At 39.2% G+C, this 18,199-nt stretch overlaps 1 protein-coding gene and 1 long non-coding RNA gene across 4 annotated transcripts; one reads left to right on the top strand and one right to left on the bottom strand.

Moving 5' to 3' along the window:
* Positions 1-1,051: 1,051 nt before the first annotated feature.
* On the top strand, positions 1,052-16,755 carry LOC119073967 (ATP-binding cassette sub-family A member 3). 3 transcript variants are annotated; one of them, XM_037179873.1, is made up of 24 exons: positions 1,052-1,330; positions 8,901-9,021; positions 9,086-9,390; positions 9,461-9,610; positions 9,779-10,154; positions 10,222-10,400; positions 10,475-10,685; positions 10,750-10,925; positions 11,002-11,156; positions 11,221-11,539; positions 11,606-11,757; positions 11,818-11,894; positions 11,954-12,066; positions 12,129-12,366; positions 12,425-12,653; positions 12,719-12,984; positions 13,047-13,172; positions 13,242-13,406; positions 13,472-13,587; positions 14,526-14,915; positions 14,977-15,204; positions 15,265-15,609; positions 15,716-15,856; positions 15,920-16,755. In XM_037179873.1, the coding sequence occupies exons 1-24, from the start codon at positions 1,148-1,150 to the stop codon at positions 15,971-15,973; spliced, it is 4,815 nt and encodes a 1,604-aa protein (XP_037035768.1). In that variant the 5' UTR covers positions 1,052-1,147; the 3' UTR covers positions 15,974-16,755. The 3 variants fall into 3 exon arrangements, with proteins under 3 accessions (XP_037035768.1, XP_037035767.1, XP_037035766.1); XM_037179872.1 differs by having other exon boundaries at positions 11,957-12,066; positions 15,716-16,755; XM_037179871.1 differs by having other exon boundaries at positions 15,716-16,755.
* On the bottom strand, positions 13,752-14,340 carry LOC119073972. The gene is made up of 2 exons (XR_005087125.1): positions 14,192-14,340; positions 13,752-14,137 (listed from the first exon to the last, which is right to left on the bottom strand). It is a non-coding gene; the product is annotated as an uncharacterized LOC119073972 (long non-coding RNA).
* Positions 16,756-18,199: the final 1,444 nt, after the last annotated feature.

Raw genomic sequence — 18,199 nt, 5'->3', positions numbered from 1 at the left:
TTTCGTCAAATTTCGTCAAATTTTCGTCGTCAAATTTCGTCAAATTTTCGAATTTCGTCAAATTTTCGAATTCGTCAAATTTCGTCAAATTTCGTCAAATTTTCGAATTTCGTCAAATTTTCAAATTTCGTCAAATTTCGTCAAATTTTCGAGTTTCGTCAAATTTTCGAATTTCGTCAAATTTTCAAATTTCGTCAAATTTTCGATTTTCGTAAAATTTTTGAATTAAAACTGTAAACTGTTATAAAAAGCAGTGTTGAGTACACTTCTAAAACGACTGATATCCCAACAAAAATCTCTTCGAGAAAAGTGTGACGCAGTCTTTGAAATACAATTTCTAAAATGAATGATATCGCTAGAGTTGATGCTTTCAGCTTCGTTACGCAAAAATTAAATTTTACACCCAATTAGTTCAAACAAGCTGGCTTAGGTTTTCTCATCATCTGCCGAATAATTTTTACAAAAAAAAATTTAGACTGGAAACAACCAAAATTTTACCAAAAAAATCTGCGTCGCATGTGGCAGATAAATTTTCTTGCTGGTCTGTTCCTGAACATCTGAAACTTTGCGACGCAGATTTTTTTGGTAAAATTTTGGTTGTTTCCAGTCTAAATTTTTTTTTGTAAAAATTATTCGGCAGATGATGAGAAAACCTAAGCCAGCTTGTTTGAACTAATTGGGTGTAAAATTTAATTTTTGCGTAACGAAGCTGAAAGCGTCAACTCTAGCGATATCATTCATTTTAGAAATTGTATTTCAAAGACTGCGTCACACTTTTCTCGAAGAGATTTTTGTTGGGATGGAATATTCAACATAATCCGTTAATCCGTTTTACGTAATTTCACACTAATTTTCGAACTGCAAGAATTTTTAGCATCTGCTTTATGAATCGTGTCTTATCCATGAAATTATATCGAAATCTTAAAAATGATGTTTTCTTGTTCAACACTGTAGTTGTTCAGCAATCAAAACAGAGTCGAATCGACTCTAGTACATACACAGTCGATTCGATGACGTTTGCTGTATTCGTTGTGACATTCATTTTATTATTTGTGTGTAAGTCGTCATATCAACAGGAATCGAATTGGACATTATTTAATATTTTGGAAGGACTGTGCGTTCGTTCGCAAATTGTTTACATTGCACAATGGCGAACTTTCTATTTATGAATACTTTCTACACATTTCTCGTGAAACACTATAAATGTTGGATGTTTATGTGGAAAAGTGTTGTGTTTACGATAGTTGCCTCGCTTGTGCTATGCTGGATACCAATATTTATGTTTGACAAAGGTGTGGAACAAGAGAAAACATTTGTTTCGCTCCCAGAGGTAAGTCAAATTCCTAACCCATTCAACATTTTGTTTATCTATACAAAGACATTCCTTAGCTTATGTTTACAAACGAGAAACAATAATCATGAGCCCTCGCTCCAATCATTTTTACATTCGGTTTGGGTTTTGAAATTTGTGATTGTGCTGCGGTTTCATATTTTCGATATGAAAAAAAACATTTCGTTTATTTATTGTTATCAGTTATCTCCAACGTTACCATAAATCATTTGAATTATTAATTCCGGTCACGTCACTCACAATGCAATATGTTTATTATTCTGTTCTGCTTGGATAAAAAAACGTTGATTCATCGCTTTAAAAATATAACTTTCATTGAAACAATGAGTGATTCTGTTGCGAAACCGATCATTTATTAGAAGCAATTGCATCTTTGGTATTGTATGTACATGCAATAAGATAATTGTTGTTTCAATTTGAAGCAAGCCTTTCTTCTAGTTTATCTTTATACTTAAGTCTTTATCCTCTTCCATAACTTGAAGGTCAATGCACTTGACATACAAAGGAACGTATTTGGTTCGTTGGATACGACAAGACTTTCTCTGAACAATCGTTTTATTTATGTACCAACGTTGTCGCTATTCAATGATCCAGCGAATCATATGTTCCTAATTATCGAATTATCTTTTTAAATTGTCCCGGGTTTATCTTTACTGTTTCAAATGTCCCATAAATGTTCATCGCACCCCAAACTTTAAAATTTAAAAAACGCCAGTGGTGCAGTTCATCAAACAATCAGTTTAGGCCAGGCTATTTCGACGAGTTATTTTTGATCGACGGAAAACGTTATTCTGCGGTGTACCTCTAAAATGCTCCGATTGATTTTTAAAAAAATGAGTTAGTCTAAACTTCGAAACTTTCAGCCGACTTAAAAGAATTACGAAGTGACGGACCCACATTGTTGATTTATCACTGTACAATACAGAGTATCAAAGTGTCGAACAAGGAGGACCAAAATGAAGATTCAAGTGGGTCATTCCACTGTTAGTGATTCAACGTTCCAACACACTCGGAAAGACCACAGGATCCTATGGCTTAGATCGAGTACTTAAGTGCAACCACTTGATGAAGAAAAGATAGGCGTTAGAACATCGTGGAATAACTACGTACACTTCGATCTGGTCATGTCAACGTATAGGAACCGGTTAAAAAAGAGTAAGAGTATGAGCACTGAACGTCAGTGATTGTGGCTGTAGCGTTCTATTTTCGAAAACTTTCATCATTTTTCATCAACTGGCTATAAATATGGGCGGTCGTTCTAAGCCTAAAATGTCAACAACAAGAGAGAGAGAGAGAGAGAGAGAGAGAGAGAGAGAGAGAGAGAGAGAGAGAGAGAGAGAGAGAGAGAGAGAGAGAGAGAGAGAGAGAGAGAGAGAGAGAGAGAGAGAGAGAGAGAGAGAGAGAGAGACAGAGAGAGACAGAGAGAGAGAGAGAGAGAGACCCTAACTTCTATTGAATCTTTGCCAGGAATGGTAATGAAAATATGTTTGACCCAGCCAGATTACGGTTTTCAAGGAAAATCAGTATGAAGGCACCTCGATTTTGTGTTGAGCTCTGCCAAAGCACAGAGCCCGATTCGGTGTACATCACCAGATTACCGTCCGCTTCAAACACAAATTTGTGTCCCTGTCCGTTGCCGGTGTTCGTGGACCAACGGGCTACGTCATTGCTATCATATATAACAGCATTTCCATCAAATTCAAATTGAAAATATCCACTCGGGACGGTACAACGATTTCCCATATGTATCTCCTGTCCCAACTCCCATTGGCATTCTTGAAGAGAGGGGGTAGTTATGGTTTTCTCTGTTGTGGTTTGATCAGTTGTTGTGAGTTCTGGATCGCAGTTGACATTTTCCGGATAATCACAAACGTTCAAGGAAGGATTGAAATACAGTCCAACGGGACATTCAAGCCCAATTAATTCGCCATGAGAACACTGATAGAATAAGCGACAGTGTTCGACATTCGGATACACTCTCCGTGGACACAAGCCCAGATCGAATCGATGCGTTGAGTGAACACAAGCAGCGCCACGAAAAATGACAGTCTATGCGAAATCATTTCTTTTATTTTGATTTTTCGATACTCGAGGTGCGTTTTGTAGAATCATGTCCCAACCAGTTTCCTTTCAATTTATATGAGCAAATTGGCTATCATCTTGTGCATATAGATAAGATAACCTTCAGCTGCTCATCTTTGTTTGCTGATTTTCCGTAGAAATGTCATAATCTAACGGCAAGTTCTAAGAATTTTGGCAATTGTCTTTATCTAACTATGTCTATCGACCAATTAGTAACTTAAGATGTTTTTGAAGACGTACTCATCTTTGCACGCGTAGGGCACGTAAAGCAATTCTTTTTCATTTAGTGACAATTTAGGAAGATCAATGTACTTGAGATACAAAGGAACGTATTTGGTTATTTGGATACGACACGACTTTCACTGAATGATCGTTTTATTTATGTACCAACATTGTGTTGGAATCAAAGATCACTAAGAAATACTTATTCCAAATTAATGTAGTAACCTGACTCAAGTAGTCATCGATTCTTGTGTAAAATAAAATATTCAATTCGAATAAACTGTTCAACCGAATAAGATCTCTTTTAAAGTCGCTCCCGATAAGATCCTTATTTCGAGAAGACATTGGACCTCCAATAGGTTATGGGCCTTCCACACTACTCGTGAATATTGAATTTTATCGGATTCAGAATTTTAATCGAAAAATGGAGAAATTACAATTCACGAAATTGAACGGAACGAATTACCAAATATGGAAATTCAAAATGCAGATGCTGCTCACCGACAAGGAAGTGTGGGACACAATATCTGAACCACGTCCAGCCGCACCAAATGCAGAATGGTTAAAAAAGGACGGAAAGGCTTTCGCACGAATTGGTCTCATGGTTGATGATAATCAATTGTGCCACATTCGAAAGGAAGAAAGTGCTGCAGGCGCATGGCAAGCACTAAAGGCTCACCACGAAAAATCTACGTTAACGAACAAGATTTTTGTCCTAAAACGATTGTGCAGGATGCAAATGCCTTCAAATGGCAATATGGAAGATCACGTTAACAGTCTACTTGATCTAGTCAATCAGTTGGAAGCTCTAGGGGAGAAATTAGCGGATCACTTGGTGGTCGCTTTATTGCTGTGTAGTTTACCCGACAGTTACAATCCGTTAATTACCGCACTCGAAAGCCGTGATGAAAAGGACCTTACACTGGAAATGGTTAAGGGAAAGCTGATCAATGAGTACAAAAGAAACAACGATGCTGGTACTTGTTCTAGTTCATCACAAGAAAAGGAAAGTGCTTTGAAGATCACGAAAGGTAAAGCTGCGTACACAAAGTTCACATGTCATTTCTGTAATAAGAAAGGACATTTCCAACGAGATTGCTATTCATACAAGAAATCACTGGAGAAGAATTCAGAGAAACCGAAAACCGAACAATCGAAGAACGAAAAGGCGAAGAAAATTCTTACGAACGATAGTAACGAATCCGATGACGAACCAGCTCCAGGGAAATACAAATGTTTCATGGTTAAGAATACACCGAAAGCAACGAAGTATGTGGATGATTGGTACATAGATTCAGGTGCATCCAGTCATATGTGCAATAACCTGAAATTCTTCGTAAAAATCCAAATGGGAACCAATCACCCGGTCGAATTACCTGATGGCAGAAACATTCTGGCTACGGGCATTGGAGAAGGTTTCATCACATGCATCAACGATAAAGGAGAAACTCACGAAATTCTGATGAAGAATGTGCTCTACGTACCCGAATTAGACACGAATTTATTATCCGTACGTAAGCTAACATCACTCGGTTTCAAAGTGAACTTCAGCGGTAACAACTGTACTATTTGCGAGGATAATACAACGATCGCTACAGGATCAATTGATCAGAGCAACTTGTACCGACTGAATACGAAAGAGAAATTATGCAAGGTCCAGTGTAATGACCTATCGAACTGTATTCACAAATGGCACCGACGATTCGGCCATAGAGACGTGGATGCAGTAAAGAAATTGATTAATCACGATATGGTCGAAGGAATGAAACTGAATTCATGCAAAACGAAATCAATATGCGAATGCTGTGTTCTAGGCAAAATGACCCGTCTACCATTCCCAGAGAGTACAACGAAAACGAAAGAAATTTTTGATCTCGTACACTCAGATGTATGTTCAATACCACAAGTGACTACACCTGGAAATAAGAAGTACGTGATGACTCTCATCGACGATTTTAGTCATTACACGAAAATATTTTTACTTGGACATAAAAGCGAAGCATTCGAGAAATTCAAGGAATACCACGAAGGCGTTAAAACCCAATTTCAGAAGAAAATCAAAATTTTTCGTTCAGACAAGGGCGGAGAATACATTGGTAAGAAATTTCGGGAGTTCTTAGTGAACGAAGGCATAGAAATACAATGTGCAGCTTCAAAAACACCAGAACAAAACGGTGTCGCAGAACGTAAGAATCGGTACTTGATCGAAATGGGAAGGTGTATGTTGATCGACTCGAAATTGAATTTACGGTACTGGGGTGAGGCAATAAACACAGCAAACTACCTGCAAAACCGTTTACCAACAAGATCAACTGATAAAACTCCGTTCGAAATATTGTACAACAAGAAGCCGATTGTTGATCATTTACGCATTTTTGGATGTACTGCATATGCTCATATACCGAAGGCCAACCGACGAAAATTGGACAGTAAGTCAATGAAACTGGTAATGGTTGGATATTCGAACGAATCAAAAGCTTACCGATTATTGGATCCGAAAACGGGTAAGATTACTATCAGTCGTGATGTAAGATTCATCGAAGAAAATTACGAAGCCAGCGAAGCGAACGAATCACTCGAAATTATCGAACAAGAATGGTCAAACTCCGAAGAAGAAGACGATGGTGAATCAAGCGAAATCGATTTCAATGAACTTTTGGAGTCAGATACCGAAATTGAAAGTAAAGGTAACGCACCGGTTATCAATTTACAGAATGAAGAAAACGGCGAAAACACAGAAGACATTCCGGATGCTCGTAGATCGATACGAACAACGAAAGGTGTTCCCCCTGAACGATTCAAGGCGAACAAAGTTACAACCGATGTCGACGAACCGAAAACGTTTAAAGAAGCCGTAACATGCAAAGACAAGGAAAAATGGAAAGAAGCCATTAAAAGCGAAATGGACTCATTGCTGAGCAATGAAACTTGGAAACTGACCGAACTTCCGCAAGGACGAAAAGCCGTTGGATGCAAATGGACATTCAAAATCAAGAAGGGGTCAAATGGTCAGATAACGCGCTACAAGTCCAGATTGGTAGCACAAGGCTTTTCACAGAAATATGGAGAGGACTACGATGAAGTATTCGCTCCGGTGGTGAAACATACTACAATTCGAACATTACTTGCCATTGCTGGAAAACAAAATTTGAAAGTTCGCCATTACGACGTGAAAACTGCGTTCTTAAATGGTGACTTGAACGAAGACATATTTATGAATCAACCTGAGGGTTTCGCGGAAGAAGGTAAAGAACATTTGGTTTGTCATTTAATGAAAACTTTGTATGGTTTGAAGCAGTCAGCCCGCGCTTGGAACGAGAAAATCAATCAAATTTTGTTAGACTTTGAATTCAAACGAGGCGAAGCCGACAATTGCTTATACACGAAGTTCGTGAATGGTACGATCATTTACCTTCTAATTTTCATTGACGACATTATCATGGCATGCGAAAACGAACAATTAATGGATGAAGTCGAGAAGAAAATTGGAGAGTCTGTCGAAATCCAATTGATGGGCGATTTGCAATTTTACCTGGGTGTTGCAATCGAAAGGGATGAAAATGGAATATTTTATATCAGCCAGAAGCAATATATCTTGAACATTCTAAAGAAATTTCGATTGGAGGATTGCAAGGTATCGAAAATTCCATTGGATCCAGGGCATGGCAAAAGAGTTGAAATTCATGATGCGATGAAACGACCTGACATTTATCGATCTGCAATTGGTACACTGCTTTTCTTATCCGTTAATACACGACCAGACATCGCTGTGAGCACTTCAATTCTTGGAAGAAAAGTTACGAATCCATCTGAATCCGATTGGGTGGAATTGAAGCGAGTGATCCGATATCTTAAAGGTACAATGGATTACAAATTGAAGCTTGGAGGAGACGAAGAACAATTAAACGAAGCGAACATAGTTGGTTATGCAGATGCCGACTGGGGAGGAGATACAAAAGACCGCAAGTCAACGAGTGGTCAATGTTTCAAAATTTATGGTGGTACAGTCAGCTGGTCCAGTAAAAAGCAAGACTGCGTCAGCCTTTCATCGAAAGAGGCTGAATACATATCACTATCCGAAGCATGTCAAGAACTGATTTGGCTACAGAACTTGTTGAAGGATTTTCATTTGGCAAACAAGAAGAACGTTATGTACGAGGATAATCAAAGTTGCTTAACGTCTTTGAGTAGCGAAAAATTCAGTAGCAAATCCAAACACATTGAGATACGATACCATTTTGCTAAAGATCTCAAGAAAAGGAATCTCGTGAACTTTCAGTATTGTCCATCCGAAAATATGATTGCCGATATGCTTACAAAACCGTTGGAGTCAGTCAAGTTACGTAAACTCACTCAACTCGTTGGACTTGGCGATTTCAAGATGTAGTAATCTTTGAGGAGGGATGTTGGAATCAAAGATCACTAAGAAATACTTATTCCAAATTAATGTAGTAACCTGACTCAAGTAGTCATCGATTCTTGTGTAAAATAAAATATTCAATTCGAATAAACTGTTCAACCGAATAAGATCTCTTTTAAAGTCGCTCCCGATAAGATCCTTATTTCGAGAAGACATTGGACCTCCAATACATTGTCGGTATTCAATGATCCAACGCATCAGATGTTCCTAATTCTCGCATTTTCTATTTAAATTGTCCCGGTCAAATGTCCTGTAAATGTATATCGCAATCGCACTCCAAACTTTAAAATTTAAAAAACGCCAGTGGTGCAGTTCGATTAGAATTAGGCCAGGCCTACAACAAACGTAATTCTAAGGAGAAAATTGTTCTCCGATGTACCTCTGAAATGCTCCGATTTTTTTAAAAAATAAGTTTGTCTAAACTTCGAAACCTTTAGCCGCCCTTAAGGATTACGAAGTGGCGGACCCATATCATTGATTTGATCGATTTTTGAGATTTAATATTGATCGATTTAAAGAGATTGGCCGATATGCCGATAAAAACCGATTCTACTTTCAGTTCTTTAGTCTTTCAACACAGAATTATTCGTTAAGAAATTGAAAATCACACAGCCTTTGAATCCTACTAAGTCCTCGCTTTCAATGTGAATCTGTCTTCAAGAAGCGTTAGGTTTTACACGCATAAAGTTCCCCTTAATTGTCTTGATATTTCGCTGACATTCGCAGCTGTTGCCACAAATCCTCAGAAGGACTCAGCTCAAGAATTGATACAAGTTTAAAGTTTTCACAATCAGCCAGTTAAATTGTAGAAATTTCGATTTTCAGAGCGATATGCTTACGTTTTTCCCATCTGGTCAAGAGGACAATTTAATGTACACACCAAATTCAACGTTCAATGATAATTTGATCGAATGTCTTCGGCACAAATTGCAAATTATTGAAGAAAGTAAGTGTTCGGATAGCGTAAAGTGATAGTTTTCCTACATATTACTTCATCGGTTAATTTGCAGGAGTTATTGCATTTCCCGACGAAGACATGCTTCTTCATTATTTCGAAAAACATCGCACGAACCGAGATTTCGCTATAGTTTTCGAGCCCAGCGAAAATGACGACAAGGAAGCACCGAAGAAACTCAACTACACCATCCGAACCAGAAACAACCATTTTCGGACAAGTGACATCTATGTGAACGATGTTTTTGAAGTTGCCATGAAAGATATCGACGAATACATCGATAGCGGATTTCTGGCACTGCAACAAAGTTTGGACCGATGTTATCTGGAATATGCTGGCGTTGACTTGTCATCGTATGAGGTAATTATCCGGATTTCGAATCGTTGATGGCCGTTGCACCAATAACATTTCGTCTTTCCTCCTGACTCAGTTTGAATATCAAAAATTTCCGTTCAACGCTCGTAATGCTATGTTCGTTGGATTGGAACAGATTGGTTTCATGCTCTTGGTGTGCACCTCGTTCGTGCTGATTGTGATGCTGTTAATTCCTCTGGTACAAGAAAAGGAGAACGGAGTAAAGGTTTGTTGTGCCATAAAATGTAAGACTTCTTCGCAATGTCGTCATAGTTCGATGACTCATCAAGCTTCGTCAGTATTTCTGTTGTGATGAAATAAGTCCACTGCTCAAACGTAAAGATAAAATCGTTTGCACAAAAATGTTGAAATTTTCTTTCCATATCTCTTCCAGGAATTTCTTCGCATCGCCACATCATACAGCTATCTGAACAACTTTACATTGTTTATCCTCTCGTTAGCTGTCTGCATGCTTTTATGGATAATTGTTTACGTATCGGCCATAGGTTATCGTTTTATTGGTCATGTTGATGTGTGCAGTGTCTTTGTGATAGCCGTGTGCTATCTGTTGTCATCGGTGTCGTTTACGTTCATGGTATCTGTGATGTTTCCATCTGTCTTTTACGCAAAGGTCGGTTCAATGTTGGCATTCTCTTTGTCATTTCTGGTTTGTTGGCTAAACCGCGAAAAGACAAGGTGGCTAATGCCGTTTTTTAACAATGCTATGATCGTTGACACGTTCAGTATGATCGATTCATACGGAAAACGAGGTAAGGAAAACAGACTACCGAATGCAGGAATCGAATTCCATAAAATTGTAATCGGATCGTTTCACAGGTCTTACATTCAAGATAGGGCGCAATGCTAATGATCACTTTGAAGATTACTATAGTCTCGGGGAGACTCTCGGATTCTTTTTGATGGACACCATTTTGTATTTGGCTGTCTACTACTACTTCTCGCAAATATTTCCTGGCGTTTATGGTACGGCACGACCATTCTACTTTCCTTTCACGGTAACAAATTTTCTTCGTCTGCTTATGTCGCTCAGCAAACACAAAATTAAAATCAAAATTCTTTCGTCGTATAGTCGTTGCGCTGTTGGAAAAAATCCGGAGCGAAATCAATTACATCGGCAGAAGAGGGACTAAATACTTCACCGGATGTGGCCGTTCGCATTCACGGGCTAACAAAAGTCTTTCGGTCTTCGTTCGGTCGTAAGAGTAGGGTAGCTGTAAATCGACTAACGATGGATATACCAAAGAATCAAATTACAGTGCTGCTCGGTCATAATGGTGCAGGTGAGACGTTCAGAACTATTCAGTACATCGGATCGTGTGGCTAATGTTTTTCGGAAATGTTTAGGTAAAACGACCACAATGTCCATGATCAGTGGAATAATATCGAAAACGAGCGGAACCATTTCTGTGAATGGCGAAGAAGACATCAACCGATACAGACATATGATTGGCTATTGTCCGCAGCATAATGCGTTCATGCGATACTTCACCGTTAAGGGCCATTTGATGTTCTTCGCTGCTGTGAGTACTATTTGATTCGCATATTAAACTGCAAAGCGACTTCGAGTAATCAACTTGTCTCTTGCCATCGATTCAGCTGCGTGGGCTTAATAAACAGGATGCCGAGAGCCAAGTGAAACAATTGCTCTACAAATTGCATCTGATGGACAAAGCCAACGAATACGGAAACAATTTATCCGGTGGAATGAAGCGTCGATTATGCCTGGGAAATGCGATCGTTGGAAATACTCAGTGAGATGATTGACCTTAATGCATCAACGACAACAAAAAACCTAATTCCGAATTCCGTCGTCAGAATTGCTATTTTAGATGAACCATCGTCCGGTTTGGACCCCGAATCACGACGCCAATTGTGGACAATTCTGTTGGATTTACGAAAAGATCACACGATCCTTTTAACAACCCATTACATGGAAGAGGCTGAAACATTGGCCGACAAAATATTTATCATCGCTTACGGTGAACCGTTGTGCAGCGGCACTTCAATTGAACTGAAGAAGAAATATTCGGTCGGCTACATCTTGAAGCTACTGACGAATGAGTCATTTAATGATGACAAGACCATGGAAACAATGAATTTGATAAACAGATACATTCCAGATGCCAAAATTAAGGTTTGTTGTTTGCACTCCCAACGGTTCATGTGATGTCATTTTATGCAATGCAAAACAATGTTACAGGGATTCAATACACCGACGTTAAGTGTGACCTTGCCACGAAGCGATTTCAACAAATATGAAACGATGCTGGAAGATCTGGAAAATCATTTGGCGGGACTGGGAATCTCATCCATCAGTATCACTAACGCCTCGCTGGAAGAAGTGTTTTTAAGGTGAGAACTACCGATCGCCTGGTCAGATTTTGATTTTACACAAGAAAATTGCTTCCCTAGTTGTGATCCTCGTATAATGACGCAATGTAATGACTCTGCGGATGAGGTTGATTCTACGGCATACTTTCCCTTAGATGGTACGTGTCCTTTAGTCTTCTTAAAACCTTCCATGTTTTCTAACAGCTAACCTTTTCAGCAGTACCTATCGATCCGAAGGCAGACTACCGCATCAAACAACGACAATCGTGGGCCATTTTCTACAAAAAGCTAATTTACATGAGAGAACAGTGGTGCTATTGGTTCTTATTGGTTGGTTGCCACTTCTGTTGTTCAAACAATCGACCAATGTTTCAATTTCAATTTTCTTCCAGTTTTTGTGTCCAATTATCGCATTGATCATATGCTTCGGAACCATTCATTCCAGCATAACATACAGAGCACCAACCGAATCAATTCAATTGGACTTGGCGCACATTAATCACCCTGATGTTTTGTTGCTCATGAACCATCGAGACCCGCTGTTGCATCAACGTGCTTTGGAAGAGATTGTGGAAAATTACAATTCGTCGATGCGGCTACTGGACTCATCGGTAAAATCGGTTAAACAAGGTGCGGTTCGATTACCAGACAAGACGAGACAAAATTCTAACAATTTTTGATCGCACAGAAATGCTGGCCATCGAAATGTCCAACATCACGTACTACAACGAAAGACTGGCCTGCGGTATCGCTATGCAGTTTGACAAGCAAGTAGGCACCTATCTGGTGAACATTTTGTATTCGGGAAATTTTCTGCACAGTTCACCCGTCGCGGTCAACCTCGTTTCGAATGTGCTCCTTCACAAGGCCACACGCGGTCAATATGAAATTCATGTCAACAACAATCCGTTGATGAGGTTTGTTCTAACCGGACGTGCGTTGTGCGATTCTTGTGGCTTCACGAAATTTGATGAATTTTCAGAGATAAGCTGTCGGTGAATAAGAGTGATTTGGATGTGTTCGTGTTTCTGATACCGTTCGCAATGTTCATGTACATGCTGTTTTATGTGATGCTGCCGTTCAGCGAGGAAGTAACCGAATTTCGAAAGCTTCAAAATATGCCGGCGGCTTGGTTTTGGCTGACGAATTATGTAGTCGATTTGCTCATCCACGTCGTTTTCACTGGCATTGTCTACATAGTGCTCATACTATGGGATACGCATGACATATTCGAACAGGAAGACTACCGTGAGGATATTTTGATGTTAAATTTCGATACGGTCCTTCACTTCCACCACCTATTGTTTCAGTTACACTCGCAACGTTGTTGTTGTTTTACGGCATCGCTTACATACCGCTGCTCTACATCATTGGCCAATCGTTTGGATCAATGTCGAGTCTGTTTTCGTTCTTGTGCTACTTCTTCCTGATATTCAGTGAGTGAAAACAACGCGAAAATCAATCACTTTCGAGTCTAATTGCTGTGTTCTATTGCACTATTGCAGGCATCTGTTCGTCATTCATGTCGAGTAGTGAGGACAATATGATCAAATACGAGACGTACATACATCTGTTGCTGTTGTTCCCGGATTTCACGCTAAGACATGCCATGAATGCCATGTTCATCGTCTACACAAAAGCTCAGATTGCGAAGCAAAGTTCACATTTCGGTAGTGGAATGAGATTGGTGTTTTCGATGTCGAGTCCGTTCTGACCTCTGTGATTTCAATTTTAGAGCATTACTCCAAGGTGGAATTTTTGCCGGAAACATCGTCATATTTTGATGCTAGCAGTCCAATGGATCTGAAGAAAGTCTACGTTTACTTTACCGTGGTTGCCATTTGTGGCCTGGTAAGTTTGTCATTTTTTACTTTATTGGATGTTTTGTATGTCCGACGTAAGTTCATTCTTTTGCGCCACATCTAACGAAGCCCGAAGACGGAAGGAAACAACTGTAAAGCTGTCGACGCGACGGGTTACAGAAAAAAATAAATTAAAAGACAGACGTGAGCACAAGGAGTGTCTTCTTTGACGCAGTACGAACTTCTTTATTGATTTGAGCAAAGGGACACTAATTTCAAGCTCCTACCAATTCCGCCTTATTCATTTGTGGTGCTACGACAATCCTTTTGTCTATTTGCTGCATTCCTGACTCATCCGAATTGTGTCGACCGCCAACAAATTCCGATTTGTTCATTTGAATTGCAAATGCAACCGGTTTCGCTGTGCCAGTTTGGGAACCTGGTACTGATGCTCGATTTAAATCCCTAGCTCGACCAACAAATTCAAATTTATTCATTGCGGGTAGTGCATTCGATGGTTTGGGGTCTGTCGAAATTCGATTACCACAGATTGTCCGTGCTGCATTCACTCGATCTTGGCTTATTGCTATGCTGTTTGCCTAAAACAGAGGCCGTTATTTCTATCGCTTGTTACACGTCTTCAACGTACATACCAGTCCCAGTACAATAACGAAAAAAAATATTCGAAAGAATCGTTTCATGTTGACTGAGGTGTGCGTTGACGCCGGTTGGTGTTGTTGGATTAATTGGTTTTAAGGCTTAAAACTTCGATACTCAGTCAGTAGGAGACACACTTTGTAAACAAAGCCAGACGCAAATTAAATGAAACGTTTAACAGTTCACCACACCGATTTTACAGTACGCGTGTGTAACCCAGGCGATATTCTTAGGGCAACCAGAGTAGCAATTTCTGTCGCGGAGGCAATGGCATTTTTTTTGTAAAGTCCACTCGTTCAGGTGGTCTAACAGACACCCCTTCTTTTTCAGCTGTTCCTGTTGTTGGTACTTGAAAACATTTACATCAAGGAACGCATTCTGAATGTCTTGAAGTGTACACAGTGCCGCAAAGGTAGCAAGGCCTCTGTTGATGTAACTGATGACGATGTGAAAGAAGAACACAAACTGACCGAGCTAGTTGTCAAGGAGAATCAAATCGAGGAGTATCCGATCGTCGTATCGAATTTACAGAAATGTTACGGCGATGTAAATGCAGTCAATGGAATCAACTTTACTGTGAAGAAGGGTGAATGCTTCGGTTTGCTGGGCATGAACGGTGCTGGTAAGACTACAACTTTCAAAATGATGACCAGAGACATAACGATGAGCAACGGTGAGATATATTTCAATGGCATCGGTTGCAATAAGACCAACGGTCAGGTGGGTGTTGGAGACGACCAGCAAATTTTATACGTTTCAATAACTCCGGCATTATATTTAGGCGAACAACGTGTTTGGATACTGTCCGCAAGTGGACGCCTTAGATGATTTCATGACGGCATACGAGAGTCTTAAGTTTATGGCATTGATGCGTGGCCTTGACGGCGATAGAATTGACAAGGAAGTCAAACTGATAATGGAAAAGACCGATTTAACGAAATATGCTAATGTTCGAGTCAGCGAATACTCCGGTGGTACGAAACGTAAACTCAACACCGCATTGGCAATGGTGCGTACAATGAGACCCATTTCATATTCCAAAATTTCTTAACGGCCCATTCCCAAACAGATCACACATCCGTCACTCGTATTTTTGGATGAACCAACCACCGGTGTCGATCCGACGTCTCGACGCTTTATGTGGTCGTGCATTCAGGACTTTCAAAAGAATAACAAAAATATCGTTTTGACATCGCACAGCATGGACGAATGCGAGTACCTTTGCAACCGGTTAGCCATTATGGCACACGGTCAATTGGAATGCATTGGCTCGGTTCAGCATTTGAAAAATCGTTACGGAAAAGGATTTCTACTCATTGTAATGATCAATGCTGACTGTGAGCCGCTGGATGTTTCGAGAGTCAAATCTTATATGACGGACTCGTTTGACTGCATTTTGCGGGAGGAGTATGCGGTATGTACGACACCTTTCTTTGATTGTTTGAGATCACTAGAGTGGCCAGACCATTGCGTATGATGTCAGACGCAGATTGCTGATTTCAATTTTCTTGAATTTGCAGGGAAAACTGAGCTACATTGTCAACAATAGCAAATACAAATGGTCGCAAGTGTTCAATAAACTACAGACGTTCTTACTGACATTCAAAACCATTGTGTACGATATATCCGTTCTGGAGACATCACTTGAGGACATTTTTCTACATTTTTCGCGTAGTGTAAGCGGCGGAAGTGGCAAAGGATCAGCTAGTGGTACTGCTACTAATCAAATAGCTAGAAAGACGTCACCAGAGACAGAAATCACGGTCAGCAGCATATAATTGAAATAATCTTTGTTCAACCGGCCGGTAATGGCCTTACTCCGAATCAATTCTACGGTTTTTTGTGGGTAATCGAATACTATTAAGTTTCCTGTGATATAGCAACAGTACCGGTACTGCACTGATTTAGTAAGTAAATTTGAGCAAAATTTCAATCCGAATATTTACATGACAGACATGACTTCATTCAATCGTTGTACGCATGGTGAACTGAAACGTCCACATGGGGCAGAAACGTTTTGAATATTTTTGGATTAAATGTTAACCGATTAACGATGGAATGAGCGCAGTCGTCTGTGAAATATTCGTTTGAGTAAATCAGATTTCGTTCCTAATCTCTCATATTGAGATGGTTGTGACAAGTAAATCCAGTGTGAGTGTGTAGGTACTTCTGACGAATTTAAAATTTGCCAAATTCCCTGTTCAAACGGATGTGCTAACGATTTTGATACTTTTAAAGTTTAAACATTTTCCGAATGTTAAAATCCTATATCCGAATAGACCGTACCCAATGGCATTGTTCAATGAATGAGTTGTTGACAACATTTAATTTGCAAAGTCATCTTTTCTAGTCACCGAAAGAACTCATTTTCGCTTCAGTCCACATTTACAAATTCTCTGTAATTCAGAAGCGGATGGAGTATTGGACACGGCACATTGGTTCTATCTCTCTCACAGACCGATGTCTGGCCAAGATCATATTCATTTCGCTGAAATTTAAAACAAAATTGACCTTTCGATTCTCGTAAAAGTTAACGGGGCGGCGAACAGGCCTCGCATTTTAAAAATAATAATTTTCTGGTTAGCTTCGACTAATTGTTGTCTTTCCTAACTTTCCCTTGACCGTGATAGTTAATTACTGCAAGGCCAATGCTCCAGTAATTTAAAAATAATATTTTAAACTAAAATTATTGGAGCATTGCACTTCAAATCTGACTGTAAGACAAAAAATGACGTCCGCGTGTAATTCATCCGAATAGATTCCATATTTCGGTGATGGCTTTTGTTAATCTTAATTTCATCCAGCTCAGTGCACTGAGCCTATTGCTCATTCATTACATTTATTGGCCACATTCGTTTCAATTTGTTTATCCACACTCACCTTAAAGTAATTAGCAATAGCCATGCTGTTTTTCTTAGTCCCAGACGATCCAAAATCCACACGCTTTACATGCTCGGATTTATTGCTTACATGGGCAGATGTACAGTGTATCAACTGGCGTAATGTGCACAGAGTGTCGGTGTAGAGCATGTTGCAGAGTTCCCACTCCTCCTAAAATTCATAAAATTCATAAAATGGACCAAATCCTCCTAAAATCTACTAAAATCTTCTAAAACTCCTAAAATTCCTAAAATGAGCTCACACTCTCGAAGAATTTTTTTAATAATACTGAAAAACTAAAAACGGTAAAAACAGCAAAATTATGCGGCAATGAATTTGAACTTCTGTATGAACCTGACTCAACTTGCGAAAACACTCCTTTCTTTGAGTCATGCAAATAGCGATCCTGAACGTGGATTTAGCGAAAATAAATACATTATCGAGGATCGCAGTTTGTTAGAAGATGCGACTATCGTGTCACTTCGAACGACTATCGTGTCACTTCGAACGTTTACGGACACATTGATTAATATAAACGTCACTGACTTCCTAATGAATCGACGTATTTTCCAGATGTGCTCCAACGTACTTTACTTTTCTCGAACAACAAAAAGTCGAGAAGGTACTACTTCTTAAGAATAAAGAGGCGGAAGATAATCTCAATAAAGCATCTTCACAAAAAAAAAATCGAGTTCAGTAAAACTTTCCGATATCGAGAAATCTCTCCAGATCCAGTAGAAAAAAACTTTTTAGTGCACAAGAGCTGATAAATGATGGAAACAAAATTATGGTGAATCTTGTTAATTCGAAAGGCACAGTCGACAAGAAAAACCTGATAAAGGATCAGTTGCTGGCTAGTCGAGACTGGCGTCAGAAAAGAGGAAATAACAAAAGTTTCAATTATTAAACTACATAAGGAAAAATATGTTTTGACAAAAAAAAATAACTTTTTGTCAATTTTCTCAAACATTTTTAGTATTTTACGAAGTGTATGAGAAACAGGGAAACAGAGCAAAAATTCCTCCGGAAATTACTTATACAACCTTTCCCACATTTTAAAAAATTCCTCCTAAAATTCTCCTAAAATTACCTTACAAATCTCCTAAAATACTCCTAAAATTGCC

The sequence above is a fragment of the Bradysia coprophila genome, unplaced genomic scaffold (assembly GCF_014529535.1).
Source record: "Bradysia coprophila strain Holo2 unplaced genomic scaffold, BU_Bcop_v1 contig_138, whole genome shotgun sequence".
Classification (NCBI taxonomy): domain Eukaryota; kingdom Metazoa; phylum Arthropoda; class Insecta; order Diptera; family Sciaridae; genus Bradysia; species Bradysia coprophila.
Note: the sequence above shows the minus strand (reverse complement) of the source record. Positions and strands in the feature narration are given on the sequence as shown.

What these genes read in the sequence shown, in the direction of transcription:
- LOC119073967 (XM_037179871.1), top strand. Translation starts at nt 1,148, where the DNA reads ATGGCGAACTTTCTATTTATGAATACTTTCTACACATTTCTCGTGAAA. An exon ending in CATTCTACTTTCCTTTCACG is followed by an intron (nt 10,401 to 10,474) that starts GTAACAAATTTT and finishes TTCGTCGTATAG; the next exon opens with TCGTTGCGCTGTTGGAAAAA. An exon ending in TTTTGCGGGAGGAGTATGCG is followed by an intron (nt 15,610 to 15,715) that starts GTATGTACGACA and finishes TTGAATTTGCAG; the next exon opens with GGAAAACTGAGCTACATTGT.